Source organism: Penicillium psychrofluorescens (genome assembly GCF_964197705.1).
Source record: "Penicillium psychrofluorescens genome assembly, chromosome: 4".
In the NCBI taxonomy this organism is placed as follows: domain Eukaryota; kingdom Fungi; phylum Ascomycota; class Eurotiomycetes; order Eurotiales; family Aspergillaceae; genus Penicillium; species Penicillium psychrofluorescens.
This window is the reverse complement of record NC_133442.1, coordinates 1,418,146-1,437,458: the sequence shown is the minus strand read 5'-3', so window position 1 is coordinate 1,437,458 and position 19,313 is coordinate 1,418,146. Positions and strand designations below refer to the sequence as shown.

Genomic DNA, 19,313 nt, shown 5'->3' with positions numbered 1-19,313 from the left:
GGTAGTCAAATATATTGTATTCCATCTGATGAATGATCGAACTATGGACTCTGTTTACTCTTTCTGAACCATGGCGCACCCCCCAGCGTCCAGGACGATCGGGCCTAGACAATGTGATCAGTCACCACCACGACATATTCCTCAGTCGATACGATGTATTTCCTTTCCATAGTAGACCTTGATCGCATTGGATAACACACTGCCTAATAAAGAATTCATTCACCACTCCCTTCCTCCGATTAATAAGCCCGATGATATCACCCGCCCGAAGCGGGGCGAGGGGTAAAAACGAGCAGCATTTCTTACGGCGTGACTCCGACACTCTTTTTCTCTTCTTCTCCTGTCAAACCCGCCCACCACAATGTCCTCCTACAGAATCACCGACCGCCTCCCCCTCCCCAACTCCAGCCTGCGCATCCCGCGCCTGGGCTTCGGCGTCTACAAGTCGCCGATCCACCAATGCATTAGCTCGTGCCACAATGCGCTGGACGCGGGCTACCGACACATCGACACGGCGCAGTTCTACGGCAACGAGGACGAAGTTGGCGAAGCTCTACGCACCTACAATGTCGAACGCAGCGAGGTCTTTGTCACCACCAAGATCCTCAGTCCGGCGGGCACGCCCGAGGCGACCTACGATAAACTGCTGGCGAGCGTGGAGAAGATCGGAGGCCCCGGCGGATACGTCGATCTCTTTCTGATCCATAGCTCCAAATCTGGATCTGCGGGGCGCAAGCAGCTGTGGCAGGCATTGGAGAAGTTGTTGGAGGAAGGAAAGACGAAGAGTATTGGAGTCAGCAATTTCGGAGTGCAACATATTGAGGAGATGCGGGCGTATGCCAAAGTCTGGCCGCCACATGTGAATCAGCTCGAGGTTGGTTTTTCTTCTTCTTTTTCTTTGCTCTATGGAATGAAAACTAACTAGGATGCCTTTCGTGCAGCTCCATCCATGGTGCCAGCAACGAACCATTGATCAATACTGCAAGCAGCACGGGATCGTCGTCGAGGCCTACGCGCCCATCGTGCGCAACTATAAAGCCAACGACCCGACGTTGGTCGAGGTGTCGAAGAAATACAGCCGCACAACACAGCAAGTGCTGATCCGCTACGCGCTGCAGAAGGGCTGGGTGCCACTGCCGAAGACGGACACCCCAGAGCACATCGTCTCGAACGCGGATGTCTTCGGTTTCAACATCAGCGAGGAGGATATGGTAGTCTTGGATTCGCTCGACCAGGGCAGTGCGGGAGCCATTGTGGAGGCGGTGGTCAACGAGTGAGCACCGCAACGGGATCAACCCAAGAGGACGGATCGATTCAAGCGGTAAAAACGATACCAGTCCGCTTTCAATAATCTGGCGGCTGCATCAAAAAGGCGTTCACCGATTGCAGCGTCGACCGAGACGGATTCACGTCATGCTTCGATGACACAATCCACGCGAGACGCTGTCGGATGAACTGTTTGCCTATACTGCGTGTCTTGGGAGACGCATCGAAATGTCCTATTTGTTTATGTATCAGCTGTTCGTTCTAGCGTTATAATGTGGTTAGTTCTCAGAGTAAATAAAGGACTCAAGTTACCTTCATCATCATAGAACAGACAGAGGATGGCCAGCAGCGCACCCGCCGCCAGATCCTTGCCCGTATCACAAGTCACCAGCAACGAGCGTGTCGGATCAGGCCCCAGCTGCGAGCTCACAAAATCCCGGACTTTATCCAGGTACTTGCGCAGATCGCGACTCCCCAGCTTCGCCGACGCACAGCCCAGATTCAGACGTTTGGGATTCCCCTCGACGGCTGCGGGAATGCCATTACAATCAATCACCAGATCGTACCGACGACTTCCTTCGATATCAATATCAATATCATTCGCACTGATGTAGAGGTTGTAGGTCGGGACAATGAGTGTCGCATCGACAGCGGCATTCTGTCGTTGATGTTCAGCCACCAGATCCGCAATCAGATCGGGCAGGTCCTCCTCTGCGGTTCGTTTCAGGGTCGCCTGGTTTCCCCAGAAAACGGGCGGTGTCAATCCATGCGCCCATCCCTCGCTGTCATCACCGGCACCTTGAATATACCCGCCCTCGGACATCTCTGCGCCGTGCACGCGCTTGGAGGCGGAGCAGAGGACTAGAAGATGATAGGCATTGCCTTTTTGGAGATCTGTGGGGTAGAAATATGCTCGATTTGCCCAGGCAACCCGGATCGGCTTGCCGAGCTGTTGGCGGAGGTGGTTGAGGTCGAGTTTGAGGTCCTGTATTGATTATCAGCTGGGAACAATGACAATTGAAAATCAAGATTGAAGAAACAAAACATACCGTGAGAGAATCTACAAATCCATCAATCCGACTCTCAATCTGCGACTCCTCGGAAACTCCGAGGTAATTCGGCGGCAATTGCACGGGGTGATACGCTGTCTCGGATGGGAACAGAGCTCGATTGAGCACGGCGCACCAAATGGGGACCGTTTTCGACAGGGCATCCGGCATGACTGGCACGCAATTGATTGTCAGCTTCTTTGATCCAATACACTGTGACACTGACGGTGGTCCACTTTAGACTCAACACATACGTTTGCCCCGACGGGTAGAATCAACGATTACACAGCTGCAGCGACGTAAGAAATATGCAATTGCTCGTCAGCTTCCCACTTTCTTTCTTGTCTTCTTTCAAGCCGTAGCTATTATGGACGGGGCTGACAAACCCCCCATGCTCCCTAGCCAAGGGCAACAACTGCAGATTCAGCCTCCGGAAGCTAAAATCCCACTGACCGGCGTGGCCATCCGTGCTCTTGAAATAAGCACTCCCGGACTTGGCCGCCGGCGGAATATACCAGCTGCCGCAGCGCTCATTGGCAACCAGCGGCAAAGCGTAGTGGTCTGCGACTTCCTGCACGAACGCCGCGTCCGTCTCGATGGACTGTAGCCGGTTGGAGACGGTTAGCGCCGAGCGGCGCAGGGAGGAGAGGGTCTGCGAGATGGATTGCTGGGCGGACGGGAAATGTAGCGCCTCTAGTGTCGGGAATGAGTCCGACATATTCTGAAAGCGCCAAGTATGTGCTCTCGGCGCACGAGACGTCCCGGCCCACGGAGACTATTGGGCTGGCTCCGGAGCTCGCTACCTGACCCCTGGCTTTCTTTGCGATTGGGCTTTCGGTGAGAGAAACGGGTGCTTCTTCAGTCTGGTTCCGGAGCGCAATCCTCCGCCTGTCGAATGTACGAGAACAAGAGTAAGTGTTGTTCGCGAAAATGATGCCGCGGGCTTGCCGGAGCGGCCAATCAAGGATGACCTGGTGGGGGTGGGGCAGGAGAAAATCAGTACCGGACGGTGTGCAACGTGCAATTAGACATGAAGGATACACAAAGGCAGACTAGATGCGAAAAAGTTAGGGTTGTATCCGACTCACTCACTGGTAGAAAGAACACAACAGGCTCGTCTGTGGGCTGGGCAGGTGGAGCTTGGTCACGGACTAGAGCTTGAGGATCCAAAATCAAACCCAAATAACTATAGTTACGCTAAAGTCGGGATGAGATAGGTGGCTCTGCGGCCGTCTCTGGTCTATACTTCTTTGTCACTAGGATTGCTCAGTATGTACCTAGTAGCTGCACTAATGGAGCCAGGGGCGGACGAATGGAGCGGCGCTAGGGCCTGGTTGAGACACCACCATACAATAAATATCCGAGAGGGTGACATTGCAACGACAAAAACGCGGGACCTGACCCCGTGCGAGACGAATTTGCCCGGCCGTTTACATTCTGGCCATCTTCTACATTGGCCATGCTGTAGTAGAACCGGAGATGGTCAGCTGATATCGAAGGTGGGCTTTTGCAAAGTCTGGTGACTGCCACGAAGTGATGGTTTATGTGGACTAGGACCATCAACCCATCGTCAATTCAAATGGGACTACCTATACTTGCTCATTCTGCGACCTTCTACGAGGAGTGAAGGGGGGGCACCTTCCCCGTTTGGGTGAACACTAGAACCAAACAGGGAAAGCGCTGCTGACTACACCAAGGGTGGACGGGCCACACATGATTGGTCCACTATGGTCGGAAGTACCAGATACTTCTTTTTGTATGTAGGTCTGTGTACTAACTGGTGTAATAGTACCTCTCGGCCCCGACGTCAGTCGATGATCTCAGGCGCCATAATGCCAGTCTCGCCCAGAACCGGGCCTGCCCGCTCTGAAGCAAGGACCCTCCTTCACTCGGGCCCAATAGTCTACTTAAGGCAGGCACGGACTCACTCACTCATCCCTTCTACCTTTTCTGTTCCTCAATTGCTACCCTTCCCTCCCTCACTCTTCCCCTTGCACTTCCAATTCTCGTACACAACAGTACAACACCATGCCTAAGGTTCGTTCGGCAACCCTGTCACTCATTGGCCCACCAACTAATCCAGCCCTGCAGATCACGGAAATCTTCCTCGACTGCGACAACACCCTCGTGTTGTCGGAGGAGCTGGCCTTCGAGGCCTGCGCCGACCTGGCCAACGAGATCCTCGAGAAGCACAACATCGCCGATCGCTACACGGGCGAGCAGCTGATCAAGGACTTTGTCGGCCAAAACTTCCGCGGCATGATGATCTCGTTGCAGTCCAAGTACCACTTTGAAATGGCCAAGGACGAGCTGGAGCACTACGTCACCCAGGAAGAGGACCAGGTCATCGCCAAGCTGGAGGCCCGGGCCCAACCCTGCGTCGGCGCCACCGAGGTTCTCGAGAAACTATATGCCAGCAAGGCGTACGGCCTCGCCGTGGTGTCGTCGTCTGCGTTGCGTCGCGTTCGCGCCTCCATCAAGAAGGTCCACCAGGACCAGTTCTTTGACGAGGACAAAGTCTTCAGCGCGGCGAGCTCGCTCCCCAAGCCGACTTCCAAGCCCGACCCGGCTATCTACCTGCACGCCCTTGAGTACGTCAAGAAGACCGCTGCCGAGACTGTTGCCGTCGAGGACAGCAAGTCCGGCGCCTTGTCGGCTATCCGCGCCGGCATTCCCGTCATCGGGTATGTGGGCAGCTACAAGGGCGAAGAAATGCAGAAGGAGATGGCCAGCCGCCTGACCGACCTGGGAGTTAAGACCATCATGACGCACTGGTCCCAGTTTGAGAAGTGCATGGCCGATGTCGAGAATTCCCCGACCAGCCCCAGCCGGCAAACTTCTCTCTAAGTGCTTTTCCTCTTGAATTTCCATACACACATGATGTCATGACAGCGAGCGAATGGTTGTTTCGGATTCCTTTGCGCGTGCGAATTCTATCTTACTTTCTCCGGAAGGGGTCCCTTGCAGTTCTTGCGAATTGGGGGATTTCTCCTCCAGCCGCTCTGGACTGTGTCTGCTGCGACTTGTTCTTTTTCTTTTCGTTCGGCACGAAGCTGTATGCATTACTACGTAGTATCTTTAGCTGTCAGTTATAGACAGGCCCTTTATCAAGGCGAGCCTGCAGAGATAGTGCAATCAACTGAGATCTCTCAATTCGTGTCTGTCTGTAGAATCTGTAGAATCTGTAGAATATAGATCGGTCTTCAGCGATAAGATAAGGGCTAGCCCCGTCATTTTGGCCCCTCTCTTTCTCCCCGCCTCGAATCTCTTTCTTGACTACTTGCTTGATTACCTACTACACTGATTGCAACATATACGGTTCTCCCAAATATCTACATTTCCTTGATCGATATGACACAGCCCAGCCAGGCCAAGTCCAAGATCCTGGCGCGGGGACCCTTAGTATGTCAGCCTACTATGATGCACACTTCCTCGCCTGTCTTCACTCTCCAAAGTAGTATATGTGTGACAACACAGGTTGTTCCGTCGCTGACAGAAACCTCAAAATCAGGAAAACAGTGAAGCAAAATGGGCTCGACTCGTCAAGACCACCTACTGCGATCCTTTAGGCGTAGAGCGGACTTGGGAGTCAGCTGAACGCCAGGTAAGAAAGACATCCGGATTCTTCCATTTCTGCCTCCCTTTTTACTTTCTGCCCTCTTTTGGTGTTTTGCATATCTGTGGTGTGATATGCCCTGCCACATTTAGACCTGTGCAGGGTTGATTGGTCTTGTCTTTTCGGGATAATACCACTCTCCAACTATAGCTGCCCAGGTGCCCAAGGCTGGCTAGCTGATACATAGCTAGCCGCTGACAACGAATGCTGTTGGAACCAACTCGCCCGAGGGAGGGCATCAGCTTACAGCGGGGCTTCTACAACTGTCATGTTGGCCGAGAGGCAATATTCCACCATCATCACATGAAGTTTGAAGTCTCAATTGGCTGCCCAAAATAGCAAGACCCATCTCTCTGCCCACAGCACAACCCCCGAAGCAACCAATCTCATGACCGAATTCCCTAACCGCTCCCACGATTGGCACTAACTAACTCGCCTCATCTCACCAGACCCGCCCAGCTGATTGTACCATTGACGGCGTCGGAGTCGTGGCAATTCTCAACAAGCCCACTGGCGCCGAGCTCCTCTTGCAGAAACAATACCGGCCCCCCATCGACCAGGTCGTTATTGAAGTTCCCGCCGGTCTGATTGACGCGGGCGAGACGCCTGAGCAATGTGCCGTGCGCGAGCTGAAAGAGGAGACGGGTTATGTTGGTGAGGCGGAGCAGATTAGTCCGGTTATGTACAATGGTGAGTTAGGTCTACTTCGCCGGTGGATAACTACATCTTGCTTGCTGACTCTGAGTGATTTCTTTTTTTTTTTTGCATTGTTAGATCCTGGTTTCTGTACCACGAACTTGAACATGGTCCATGTTCGGGTGGATATGTCGCTGCCCGAGAACCAGGATCCGAAGCCCGAGCTCGAGGATAATGAGTTTATTGAGTGTTTCAGTGTCCCGATGGCTACTTTGTTCGAGGAAATTAAGAGGCTGGAGAAGGAGGGCTATGCTATCGACGCGCGGGTAGGTACACTCGCGGAGGGAATCGAGCTGGCGAAGAGGTTGAAGCTGTGAAGGTTTGATCGGATTGATGCGATACCCGCTGTGAATAGCAAGCAGAAAAGAATCCCGTGGATTCCAATAAGAAATATCAAGTACGCACAGTGTTACATATACATGCCTTACTTTTTTGTGTCTAGATCTTCCCATCCTGCTTCAACCCCGTGTAAAGCGCCCAAGCCGCCAGCGTCTTCCCATCTCTCAAACCCTCCTTCCACAAATCCTCCAAGGACACAACCTTCAGCGTGATCTTCTCGCCGTGCTGTCTCAGCCCCGTCAACTTCCCCTGCAGCCCCTCAATCTCCGCGCGCGGCATCCGCTTCTGGCACAGAAACAAAGGGATAAACTCATCGCTACCTCCGGGGGAAGGATACACGGCTCGCTGAAGCGTCTCGCCATCTTCTGGCTCTGGGGCGCCCTGCAGCGCTAGAGAGGTCATATCGATGAGTTCGCTCTGCTTGACAGATAGCCCCGTCTCTTCTTGGATTTCTCTCGCTGCACCGCCGGCAAATGTCCCGCTGTCGTCTAGCATCCCTGCTGGGATCTCAGGGAATGCTAGTGAGCCTGCGGGGATGCGAGGTTGGATTGTCAAAATGGCGCGCTTGCCAGCCTCTTGCGAGGTGGGGATATCATCGGGTTGGAGGATGAGCTAGTGGGTTATGTGAGTCCCATACATACACCGATATAAAAGAAAATTCAGAGACACATACCAGCATGCCCACACTCCCTCCTCGCAGAAACACACTCCCCGGCAGAGACTCGCCGTGGCTATTCGATACGTCCGCCTTGAGCTTCACAAATCCCAACCGACCGCCGCCAAACCGGTCAATCGACTGGATGTCGATCTGTCGGAGGACAAATGGATCATTGTGGAACTCGTGTTGTGGGTGTTGCTGTCGAGCTAGCGAGCGCTGCAGCGTCGCGATCCATACTTTGAACGCGGGAAACGACAGAAGATCCTCTCGCGACAGATCGGGCGTGCTCTTGATCGGGAATTGCGACCCGGGAAATGTGAAGGTTGACATGGCTGCTCGGTCTAGTCGCGTCGCTGCTCGGAAGCTGAAATGCTGCGCTGCTAGACGGAGTCGGGGGATCATGGATTTGAAACGTGGATATGTTGGGTGCTCAAAGCCTTTCAATACTTCCAAGTGGTTTCTGTATCTTCTGGACGATGGCTGGATTGGTGTTGCGCGTTGAACGGGTGTTGTTTTGGCGTCGCGATAGATATGACGTCGTTCGCGACCGCCATTTCTGATCTATATCTATCCTTCACCACCAATATTTACTATGGTATTTTCATGTTGATTTCCCTTCCTTACAATTTATTTCTATGAGAGACATTTTCTTTTAACTCTCTCCTTCGTTCTTTGCCTTTTCCTTTCGGCCGATCTATCTCATGGACTTACCAGTCAGGCCTACTACTTACTTGCCTAGTCAACGGCCATTTTGAGAATCAGAAAATCACCAGGGTCAAATAATTTCCCCGATGTTGCTGCTTCAATATGATCTCCTATCATATAATTTTCATTGCCGCGATAACCATGGTCAAGTGGCAGCTGGTCCCTCCGTCGGTCACGCCCTCACCTTCTCCCAGGTGATAGCTAGTCCGCTCGGCCCTATTGAGGGGAAGGGCAGACCTAGATTCCAAAATATAGTACTTTGTTAGTGACACTGTCAATGCATTTAACCTGCCTTAGAGCAACTCCAGCGCCAATAATATTCCCTGGAAACGGCATGGACTACGAGGCAGATTCCACTAGCCATGGCTTCCCGCCAACTAATCCTGTTGCGGAGGACGGAGAATGCAAATGCAGGGCCAAAATATTCTTGGTCACTTCTCGCGTGCTCTAGAACAACGCAAAGCCACCCCTGCTTGACACCCGGGTGAACATGTAAGCTAGTGACGGGATCACCCCACCTCAACAACTCTCGGCCGGTGTCATCGGAGAAAGTCTGGTGCAGTAATGTACGTGAAGTAAATTGCTCATGTGGAATTTTAAGATGATTGGAGATAATAGTGATTACATTGTGTACGATCTGCGTTGTCTGTGTATGCCTGCGTGAGGCGGATCAAGTATCGTACTTCCGGACTCAAGAGACTTTTCTCCGCAATCCAGGAATCTCCCTTGCTCGTGGAAGCAGGGATACGAATCCTGTGTCGATCGCAAATGCGAGGTACTACTCACCTACTACGCAAAAGCCAAAAGCCCTCCTTATTGAAGGGTTGCCTTAAATTCGGGATGTGAAGCAGATCCGCAAGCAATGGTGAGACAAATGCAACACAATTGAGGTTCGATGTCCCTGCAGGGCGGAGTTTACCTCGTGCGTCACAATTTAATCATCGCAACAGGGTTTATCAATCTAAAAACAACAGTCTCACAAATAATACTATGCAGGTCAGCGAGACCTAATACTAAGTAGCTCTATGACTTAGGCAGCAGCCCCCAAACACAGTACTTCCTCCGAAGCCATGGTCAACCATGCACCGGCTGAATAACACCCGGGCTCCCCGAGGATCCAGCGGATTCCGGCGTGGAGGTATGTTCCTAACCCTACACGATTCGTTCCGCACCATCGCGATTGGATGGACGTGGTGACTGGCGCTCGAGATTGCCACTTGATGTATAGAGGGCAATGCTATAGCCCTCTTCAGGTTGTGATGGTTTGGTGGGAGTATGCGAAAACAGCTCAGTGTTGGCGCCCACATGAGCCATAGCTGCATTGAAAGGGTTTCGAAAAAGGTCATCCTGCGCATAGTAAAAAATACAGTCAAAATTTCTCCCTCATGGTTGGATGCCTAGATCGAGGTTGGTGTGGAGCAGATGCCCGGGTGGATCGAAAAGACACGACTAAAAAGGTCGAGGCCGTTTTTCATCCCAGGGCTGGCTGCTGTCACTGCCAAATTCGTAGTTCCGAGGTGATCATATCAGTAGCTGTGTCACGTTGTGTAGACAGATCTGCAGATTGCCGAATGTGACTTGGACATGGGGGTTGCCGGACTCCAATCATTTACCCGCGAAGGACGACTCTGTGTCTTATTATCTGCGTGTTGGGCGCCGTGCTTGAGTCCTAGACAAGCCATGTGTTCACCTATTATCAGTAGTTTACTGGCAGTATTGGCCCATCGATGCCTCGTGATGGCACTGCTTCGAGCACTGTGAGGTGCGGAGGGAGAAATAGGCTTATGCTGGGGTGTTTGAACCCAGATGGACGGGGGCGGCGGCCTCAGCGGACTATCCTACCAAAACTTGATGATCGAACTCTGTTCGTCATCGCTGTGATGCTCCAGTGAAAGCCACTAGTTTAATTTTTCCAAGGAGAGTTCCACGGCACCTGCAGAGAGATCGTCCGCAATTGATCCAAGGGATGATTTGGAAGAGAAGGAGGGGGGATCCTGTCGGCCCACCCAGGTACTTGAGAAGTCTCAAAAGAGTCAGGCTTCTTTTCCATTGGCTTCAGCCACAGCTCAGGGCCGGTAGCCTGGATGGAGTTGAAAGAGCGGTCACGGCGGGCACACACGTAGGCGCATACAACCGCGCAAGGTCCAGCAAGGGAGCATCCCCCAAAATCAAGACCATTTCCCGGGCACCAAAGATGCAAAAGTGACGAAGTGATTGAGACATGAGGCTATAGTTTTGAAAAGTGTTGGCAGCGCTTGCGCTACTCTGCAACTGTACACGACGCCCTGTGGATAGGCGCGAAGCAACCCGGGCGTCCGTGACAAGTCGTAGCTATCCGCTGGGGGCTGAAATGTCATTGTGCAGGCAGCCAGCCAACAATAGCATTCCATAGCATCTACGACGAGCGCGTCCAACTGTTAGGAGTAGACAAAACGAGTCACGATTAGATCGGGTTAGATTCGCGAATATTAGAACTAACAACTAAGCGTGGTCCACACTCACAGCATGAGGCAACCGACTAGCCCCCTGCCCTGGGCACATCACACGGACTTCCATTCCACAGCGCCTTCTAGCTCGGTCGACCGTTTGCCTCGTCCCTGTTTAAAAGCGCCCCCTCCTCCCTAGTAGTTGTTTCCCACTCTGCAAGTAATCAGTGACGCCGAGTTTCTATACTTCCAAAAACAAAGAAAACTGTGGGTTCGCCCCCGGGTCGTTCCCGCCATTTCTCACACCCTCTCTTTCTCCCCCACCAACAACGACCGGTCAGCTTATACAGTAGTTTAGATGGCATCATGTTTGAAATAGACGATGGGTGACAGCCCTCCATATTTCCGGACGGCGACAAGGCCAGCTCGGCGAGCCTTTCGCAAACACGGCATCGCCGGAGACTCCAGCGCCCTCCGGACACCTGAAACACTTCGTGGCGAACTTTCGCCCAGGCAAGTTATATCTTTCCGCCCCCCTGCGTTTCGCTCATCTAATCATTCTGCAGGAGATCCATGGGACTATTGTTATCGGAAGAATTCCGTTCAAAATCTTCTATGGCCAACCGGGCCTGTCATTCGGCCAGTCCTCCGCTCTCCAGTGGCCGCGCAAATTCAACTGGTGTCCTGATGGACGATTGTCCTCGGGATCCGATCAGCAGTCCAAGCACACGGGCCATTAAGGGATCGCCGCGCGTATGTGCAGCGTTCACCGCACAATATCGCCGCCAGGGCAGCTCTCGAGCTTCGCCGAGGCGGCGGAGGCTTTCTGCAACTTCTCCCCGGCAATTAAGCTCCTACATTGTGTCTTCTGGAGCCAAGGAATGGAATTCCGAGAAGGACGTGACCTCTGGGATCATTACTGAGACAGACGTGGCGCAAGATGCATGCGATGATACTTCGCAGCCATCGCAACCACCACACCCTGCTGCTGCTCTGGAAGATGTTAATTCACAGGATGAGAGTGCACCTTTTGAAAATACCAAGCAGGCTATTCAGAAAGACCAGGGGGTAGTTGACGCTGGGACCAACACACCCTTTGAAATGTTTCGCCAGCCAGAAATCAATTCAATCACGGACGAACAATTGATTGGTGAAGTTCGGCAGATCTATACCGGGCTGGTTGCGGTGGAAAAGAAGTGCATTGAGCTCGACAAACAAGTATTAGAATCCAAGACCGTTCTGACATCCCAACAATGGCAAGCGATGATCGCCGTCCACCGAAGCTTGCTGTATGAGCACCACGACTTCTTTCTTGCCTCCCAGCACCCATCGGCAAGTCCAGTCGTGAAGCGATTAGCGGAGAAATATGCCATGCCCGCTCGAATGTGGCGCTATGGCATCCACTCCTTCCTCGAGCTCTTGCGCCACAAGCTCCAGGACTCCTTGGAGTATATGCTCTCCTTCATCTATATCGCCTATTCGATGATGACACTGTTGTTAGAGACCGTGCCTACCTACAAGGAGAATTGGATCGAATGCCTTGGTGATCTGGCGCGGTATCGCATGGCCGTTGAGGATACTGACATGCGCGATCGTGAGGTCTGGGCTAATGTATCGCGATACTGGTACCGCAAGGATTCTGACAGAAACCCCGAGGTCGGACGGATTCAGCATCACCTCGCGGTGCTCGCCCGTCCAGACATTCTCATGCAGCTCTTCTACTACACCAAGGCCATGATCAGCGTCCAGCCATTTCCTTATGCCAGGGATAGCGCCCTTCTGCTCTTCAATCCATTATTGAATGAGCAAGCATCCCAAAATCGCACGATGGTTACAGCATTCGTGGCAGCACATGGAGCTCTTTTCACTGGCCGCCCAACTGAGCAATTCGTCGCCCTAGGGGTTGAGTTTTTGTCACTGCTGCGTAAGGATATTGGACGCCTGGGCCAACAGGGCCAACAAGGCGTCTATATTACTTCCTGTAATCTAGCCGCAGTATTTCAATATGGCGATTCCGAAGCGGTCATTACAAAAGCGTTCTCGCAACAACAACACGCTAGTCTTACAGAGGTCTATAGCTCTGCACAAGAGCAATGGAGATCTAGCACAGCAGCTTCTACCCTTCCAAAAGTCGAATATCTTACGAACATGGGAACTTCTCTCGCATCACACACTCTCTCCGTTATTATCAGCCAAATCGGGGATCCAAACATGTATCCGAGCACCCACATTTCCCTGGCTTTTATCTGGTGCTTATCACTTCACCCCTCCGCGATGCGACACCATGAACAATTGATCCCATGGGCGGGGATCGTCACTTTCCTAAACACTCTGATCCGCGGCGATATCAACATTTCAAAGATCGAAAGCGAATCATTCCCCCGTCTCGAAGATGGAGTCCCCCACCAACTCGCTGAAGACTATCACATCCGCGGTCAAGCATGGAGCCGACTGTACTACCCAGAGGGATTCTTCGCGGATGCCCCCGATGAGGACGAGAGGCCAACCATTGAGGAACCATCTGCAGTTATTCCAAGGAAACACCGGTGTCTCTGGCTAGGCGTCCGGCTTGCAACTGTTCGTACTTGACTTTAAAAAAGAGAAACACTCAGCTAATCGACGATAACAGTTCGGCCGCTGGCTCTTGTACAATTCTACTACACCATGCTTCACAGCAACTTCCCTGGCTCTAGCATCCGCACCTATCGCAGAGACTTGTGGCGGTCTCACCAGCACGCCACAAGATTCCACCACCACCGCCGAGAAACCACCACCTGATGATATTGAGATGCACGGAGTCTGAGGAATGGTCATTCCACTATGAGCTTGTGCCGTTTGGAGAATAGTATGTGATGGAATTTGCATGCATTTAATTTCTCTTGACGGGAGCGCTTCAGACGCTACAACATAGCTGGTGGAGGGCCTTTCCCTTTCTCTCGTGTATATCTGAATTCAGACCTGATGCAGCATCCCACTCAGTACAAATGGGATCTCTAGATGACGAATCTTCCTTTATTTCATAATAAACAGTCCCGGAAATGGATCATCCCGTAATGCAGAGGACGCCGAAGGATTCCAAGGCCGCCGCCCCGTACTTCCCTTCCTCGGAGGACTTGACCTGAATCCCTGGATCAAGAGGCCACATCCAATGGACTGTTTTATTACCTTCATTTACCTCGAGGCCAGCCGCAAAGATGAGTTCTCAGACTCATCCCATGCCCCAAGACCTGCGGTACAGTACCGGGTACAATTTGCTTCCTTTCAGCACCATTGCCATAGTTCCCAAAGAGACAGAAGCTCCCAGGTGTAGTTTCTGTAGTTTCTAGGAGCCGTGGGAGGCATAAGTCGGAGTATGCTACCAAGAATTATGGGGCATAGTGAACTGGGTGTTTCAACTTGTCTTTTCACATTACAAAATCAGATGAGATTGGAAGAGGTTGTCTGTTGGGTTATTGCCGCTCAATTAATATCTTTACAGATGGGTCAGTGACGTATTACAGTACTCGTGTAAGAAATTCAAACGAGAATACTGTGTAACCACCACTACGGCTCTTGAGGTCCCCTAATAATATTCACCCAGACCTGCTCATAGCATATCCGAAAATTACAGTCGAGTTGATATCGATTCCAGCATCTGCTGAACTTTGCCGTCTTGGGAGGCCCCATTGGAGGTGTTGCTCCGCCTCCACCACCTACACCGCAAAACATTCTGGCCCTTAAATTGATCGCTTCGGACGGCTTTCATTTTCTCTCCAGACGCCATCTTCACTTCCCCAGAGGAGGTTCATTCAGTTAGACTTCGATCAGCTATCGACTGAAGTGCGATATTTCCCCTCTATCATGGAAGAGAACCGCCATAGCGAGGAGGCCCTCAATGCTAGCGAACCTAGAAACCTCGAAGATTATTCAGGGGCTGAGTCGCTCGTTACGTCTACTGCGATGACCGCCGAAAGAGCTTACTACCATTGTGGTAATTTTTTTATCAAACGAGGTCTTCGGCCGAGCGAATACATGACCACTATTCGAGGCACGAAGCATATCCCTCAACTAGGGAAAGAACGACTCCAGAACGAGGCTGCAGCGTTACGTTTCATTCAACGCGTTAGCAATATCCCTGTTCCAACTTTGTACGGTGCTTTCGAGGTCGACGACTCGTTCATGTTAATCATAGAGCATATTGACGGCGTGCCTATGTCAAGATTGTCAGAAGATCAAAAAAGTGTCGTCCGTACTGAGGTTGAGCAACACCTAGCTACCCTCCGTAGGATCAAATCGGACACTATTGGTGGTCCTTCGGGGATAGTACTCCCACCATATCGAGTAATGCGGCTCTCGGACAAAGATGAATGGCCACGGAAAGTGTCTCAAAATGGCAAATATGTCTTCTGCCACAATGATCTTTCCCAGCATAATATCATTGTCGATCCTCGAACATTGAAAATCCGGGCTATTGTCGACTGGGAATACGCCGGATTCTTCCCTGAACATTTTGAGTGGCCTTTCTACGAAAGACCAGGCCCGTCAGTAGCTTTGAATGGTGAACATGACGATTCCGCAGATTTGCTACAGTTTATGGAGGCTTCCTAATTAGTTACCTGAAGAAAACGAGGTTGGATTGGATTCTGGAGCAAATGTTGGATTCGTTCCGGTCAATATGAGCTAGCAGCACACGTGGAACCAGTAACAGTGCCTTCACCTGAATCCAACTCAAATAGAGCATTTCGTGGAGGAACAGGATATGATATTTTGGAGTGACCTCTATGATCAGGCGAGGGGTTCTCTAATTCCCTAAGGGGCATTCTTGTGCTATTTTATCCACTTCCTTGAAGTTTCAGTCCCGAGTCGGAACACTTTCGTGTTCAACCAGCTGTTCAAGCGCCTTGACTACTATTTTACCCCATATTATCTCACGAAAGTTCCCCGAACCCTAATTTGAAACACTAATCTGACTTTGTTTGGTTGCTCAAAAACCCCTATTTAGCTGTAATCGTATCGACTGACAGTAACAAATGTGTAATTGTTAACTATAGTACGGAAATAATCCATCCATAGAATCTTGTTGAATGTACCGTCCAAACGGAACAAACAAGCGGGGCGCCCTATACCGTCCTAGCGGTCTTGTCAGATCACCCAGCACACATCTCCCGCAATAACCAGAGCAACCATGAGCCGTTACGATAATGAAGATCCCCCGCCGGCATACCAAGCTGAAGACCCAAATCCACTAGCCGTAAGCTCATCTACAAGCCAAGTCGCTGCGCAACGAGCCAGGTCAGCTAGCTACCACATCTACCGCTCTACGTTCGGAGGCTACGTGGTCAGCCTAGAAGACATTGAGGCCATACTCTGCGTTGAGACACGGACTATACGGACGCCGGACTTGCTCGTCCGGAACAAGGTGCCAGGCTCAGACGTGGCACATTGCATTATCGTGGAAAGTAGCGATAGCTACGACGTTCGCGTATTCCGCGAGCCAGGAGTAAAGCAGTCGATCCAACATACGAAAATGACGCCCGATCGCCGCTTTACGTGTGCTGTGCCGCTGCTAGACGAGAACGGCGCCGCGTGCCCAAATACTTCGGTCCAGCGTTCGTTCTTGTGGACAACCAGTCCGAGTTTGAAACTAGTGGATAACACAGGTCTCGTCATAGCAGTCGTTCATACACCGACCTCTACCGCTGAGAAATGCGCCATTGTCGAACTCTACGTATCGTATGACAATAGTTTCAACGTTTTGGTCTTGACCACTTTTCTCGCAATATATGAGAAAACACGGAGGACATATGGAGCCTCTTTCGGGATAATGTTTCCGTCCCAATTTACGAACATACTAACGCGCTCGGTTCTCTGGAGCGGTGGCAGTGATGGGCGGAGACGAATGTGAGGATCTGTATTCCGTCCTTTTTTTTGTAGAATTATAGGCGGTGGAACACATTCTTTCCACATAGGGGGCTTATGTTCATCGGCTGGTTGTCTAAGTTAGCTCTCGAAAAGGATGAACCCAAGGTTCTGCGAGATTGTTACGCGTGGAAAGGCGGCCATTTCTGGCGTCAATTTCATAGTTCCTCAGATTCTAGTTGTAAATCTGAGATCCGACCTTGAATCATGCTTCTAAAATACTTCTCAGTGTCCGCAAATGGTGACTCGCTCATAAACACCACAGTATCCATTACTCAAGTAGCAAAAATGCTACAACCAACTAACCCTTGCCAGTCCCTTCACTGCGAGCCACGGATAAAGGCTGGATCCTGAATACTCCCACCCGCAGCATTCAGCCCGGCAACGGGCTGACGAAAGCTGAAGCCAACAAAGTGACCCTGCTGGGTCTGGGAGAGAATGGGATCGTCATTCCACGAGTCCTGCGCGGGCTCGTCGACGAAAATAGATTCAAAATTGTCTGTGTCGATGGGACTGGCCTGTGTACAGTGTTAGCTTGCATATCTCTGGTCTTGGATATGTTTATTGTATAGGGGAAGGAAAAGGGTTGCGTGCGTACCACGTTCGGTTTGAAGGTCGGTTCGTATTTCCGCTGCAGCAGCTTTCTCCAGTCAATGGCATGGAAGAACGGATGTGCTTTTATTTCCGGCGCGCCGTTGGCCCCGAGTCGGTTGGTTGGATCGCGATTAAGCAGTTTGGTGAGCAGATCCTTGGCCACGGGTGGGACGACGTCCGAGCCGGGGAAAGAGAGTGGCTCCATTAGGATCTTGCGGTACATCTCGTTGATGTTCTCATCGTAGAAGGGTGGTAGGCCCGTGAGCATTTCGTATAGCAGCACGCCGAGCGTCCACCAGTCCACCGTTTTGTTGTACCCCTTTCCGATAAGGAGTTCCGGTGCGAGATACTCCGGTGTGCCGCAGAATGTATTCGTGCTGTCTTCGTCTTTCATTTCGAGCTTGCAGAGCCCGAAATCGCATAGTGCGATATGGCCTTGATAGTCCAGCAGGATGTTCTCAGGTTTGAGATCACGGTAGATCACGTTGAAGCCGTGCAGGCATTCGAGTGCGCAGAGGAGCTCGGCGATGTAGAAGCGAGCGCGGTTGATGTCGAAGCGGCCTTCCTGCGAGAGATGATGGAACAGCTCTCCGCCGTTCACAAAGGCCAGCACAAAGTATAGTTTCTCGGGAGATTGGAAGGTGAACTTGAGCGGCACGATGAACGGGTTGTTGATCTGCGCCAGCGCAGACCGTTCGGCGAGAGTGTGGAGAACTTCGCGCTGGGAGATGATCTTGGCTTTGCGGATGGTCTTGAGCGCGTAGATGCGGTTGGTATCTATCTTGCGCACTTGCATGACCTTGCCGAAGCTACCTTTTCCCACCACCTTGAGCAGGTCGAAGTTGTCGATGCTCAGCTTGCCAGGTTGGTTCTCCACGTACTCGACGCCGAGCTGGAGCTTGCCTGTTCCCTGTTGCATATCGACCCACTCCACTCCACTGTATCCCGCACTCCTCGATCCATTATCACCCCGCGTGTCAAATCGTGGTTGGAGGCGAACGACCCCGAGACAGATGTCCTGTGTTCGTCCCGTTCCTCGAGACGCGCTGGGGTTCCGGATGAAAACATGCACGGTGAGCTCGGCGGCGCGCGACACGTCGAATTTATACTGCGTGTTGGAGCCGGCCCAGAGTGGGTTCTCGCGGGTTCCATCGACGGAGTTGATGAATACTTGGACCTTTTCGAAATCCACCAGAGCGTACGGCATGTATCGGGCAAACTCGCGGTCCCGCAGGGAGGGCGTTCCCTGGCTGCCATGAGTTAACAAGCGGCGAGTCCGGTCGAGAAGAGAGGGGTTGTGGTATTGTCCAGGCAGTGAGAGGCCCCGGGCTTCGTGGAGTGTGATGACGAGGATGCCCGGCTTGAGAGCCGCTGGTGCTGGAGCCTCGGACATGGCTGCGGTGGTCGCTGTGGAGAGCAAGCAAGTCGTCCCCGGGGAGAAGACACACACCAGCCCTACAGTGGATCACACCGGTATTTGCATGCGTTACAATTGAGGACGGGTGGCTGACATTGGGGATCTGACGTGGCTGAGAGGCGCAGCGTGAGCAGGGAGATTGTCGAGGCGTGGGCAACTGTCGAGGTATGGCTCAGCCACATTTCGCTTTGTCGGGGGCGTTCATTCCACGACCTGTTCGGATGTCGACTCCGAGGTGAGTAATGGGAATTGAAGTGAACGGATGTAGTTCGATTTATTGTTTATGGATCTAGTTCTTTCATGCTGCTCTCACGGATATATAGACCCACTACTGTCTAGGTGAGCCCATGGTGAGTGTACCACGAGAAATATATATATCCAGCGTCCACCGGAACACGAAACCAATCCCTCCCTATTAGTCCATTAGGAGGTCTAAACCACAGTAAACAGTATCAAAGCGACTACGGAAGAAATACCACCTAACCCCGGCTCTCCACTCAGTGGAGTTGCATTGCGCATTAACCGGTAAGGCCAAGCTGGCGATTGTCAACATTCCCCCTTCCCCAACTTTCCCCTCTCTGCTTCGCTCCTTCATGATTCTTCATGGCGGTTCCCTAACTTATCACTAAGCACGCTCTTTCTATCGGGG

At 51.9% G+C, this 19,313-nt stretch overlaps 8 protein-coding genes across 8 annotated transcripts; 5 read left to right on the top strand and 3 right to left on the bottom strand.

Moving 5' to 3' along the window:
• Positions 1 to 361: 361 nt before the first annotated feature.
• On the top strand, positions 362 to 1,277 carry PFLUO_LOCUS6270 (uncharacterized protein; the record flags this gene model as incomplete). The annotated part of the gene is made up of 2 exons (XM_073783798.1): positions 362 to 874; positions 942 to 1,277. The coding sequence occupies 2 exons, from the start codon at positions 362 to 364 to the stop codon at positions 1,275 to 1,277; spliced, it is 849 nt and encodes a 282-aa protein (XP_073640317.1).
• A 67-nt stretch (positions 1,278 to 1,344) lies between these two features.
• PFLUO_LOCUS6269 (tRNA A64-2'-O-ribosylphosphate transferase) lies at positions 1,345 to 3,033 on the bottom strand (the record flags this gene model as incomplete). The annotated part of the gene is made up of 4 exons (XM_073783797.1): positions 1,345 to 1,499; positions 1,579 to 2,251; positions 2,316 to 2,488; positions 2,769 to 3,033. 4 exons carry the CDS (start codon positions 3,031 to 3,033, stop codon positions 1,345 to 1,347), a joined length of 1,266 nt encoding a protein of 421 aa, XP_073640316.1.
• Positions 3,034 to 4,343: 1,310 nt separating this feature from the next.
• Positions 4,344 to 5,162, top strand: PFLUO_LOCUS6268 (uncharacterized protein; the record flags this gene model as incomplete). Its single annotated transcript, XM_073783796.1, has 2 exons — positions 4,344 to 4,352; positions 4,407 to 5,162. The coding sequence occupies 2 exons, from the start codon at positions 4,344 to 4,346 to the stop codon at positions 5,160 to 5,162; spliced, it is 765 nt and encodes a 254-aa protein (XP_073640315.1).
• A 614-nt stretch (positions 5,163 to 5,776) lies between these two features.
• PFLUO_LOCUS6267 (ADP-ribose diphosphatase) lies at positions 5,777 to 6,944 on the top strand (the record flags this gene model as incomplete). The annotated part of the gene is made up of 4 exons (XM_073783795.1): positions 5,777 to 5,780; positions 5,840 to 5,919; positions 6,381 to 6,621; positions 6,706 to 6,944. The coding sequence occupies 4 exons, from the start codon at positions 5,777 to 5,779 to the stop codon at positions 6,942 to 6,944; spliced, it is 564 nt and encodes a 187-aa protein (XP_073640314.1).
• Positions 6,945 to 7,065: 121 nt separating this feature from the next.
• PFLUO_LOCUS6266 (uncharacterized protein) lies at positions 7,066 to 7,954 on the bottom strand (the record flags this gene model as incomplete). Its single annotated transcript, XM_073783794.1, has 2 exons — positions 7,066 to 7,578; positions 7,640 to 7,954. The coding sequence occupies 2 exons, from the start codon at positions 7,952 to 7,954 to the stop codon at positions 7,066 to 7,068; spliced, it is 828 nt and encodes a 275-aa protein (XP_073640313.1).
• Positions 7,955 to 11,370: 3,416 nt separating this feature from the next.
• Positions 11,371 to 13,344, top strand: PFLUO_LOCUS6265 (uncharacterized protein; the record flags this gene model as incomplete). Its single annotated transcript, XM_073783793.1, has 1 exon — positions 11,371 to 13,344. One exon carries the CDS (start codon positions 11,371 to 11,373, stop codon positions 13,342 to 13,344), a length of 1,974 nt encoding a protein of 657 aa, XP_073640312.1.
• Positions 13,345 to 14,595: 1,251 nt separating this feature from the next.
• PFLUO_LOCUS6264 (uncharacterized protein) lies at positions 14,596 to 15,342 on the top strand (the record flags this gene model as incomplete). The annotated part of the gene is made up of 1 exon (XM_073783792.1): positions 14,596 to 15,342. The coding sequence occupies one exon, from the start codon at positions 14,596 to 14,598 to the stop codon at positions 15,340 to 15,342; it is 747 nt and encodes a 248-aa protein (XP_073640311.1).
• Positions 15,343 to 16,973: 1,631 nt separating this feature from the next.
• PFLUO_LOCUS6263 (Serine/threonine-protein kinase) lies at positions 16,974 to 18,640 on the bottom strand (the record flags this gene model as incomplete). The annotated part of the gene is made up of 2 exons (XM_073783791.1): positions 16,974 to 17,171; positions 17,252 to 18,640. 2 exons carry the CDS (start codon positions 18,638 to 18,640, stop codon positions 16,974 to 16,976), a joined length of 1,587 nt encoding a protein of 528 aa, XP_073640310.1.
• Positions 18,641 to 19,313: the final 673 nt, after the last annotated feature.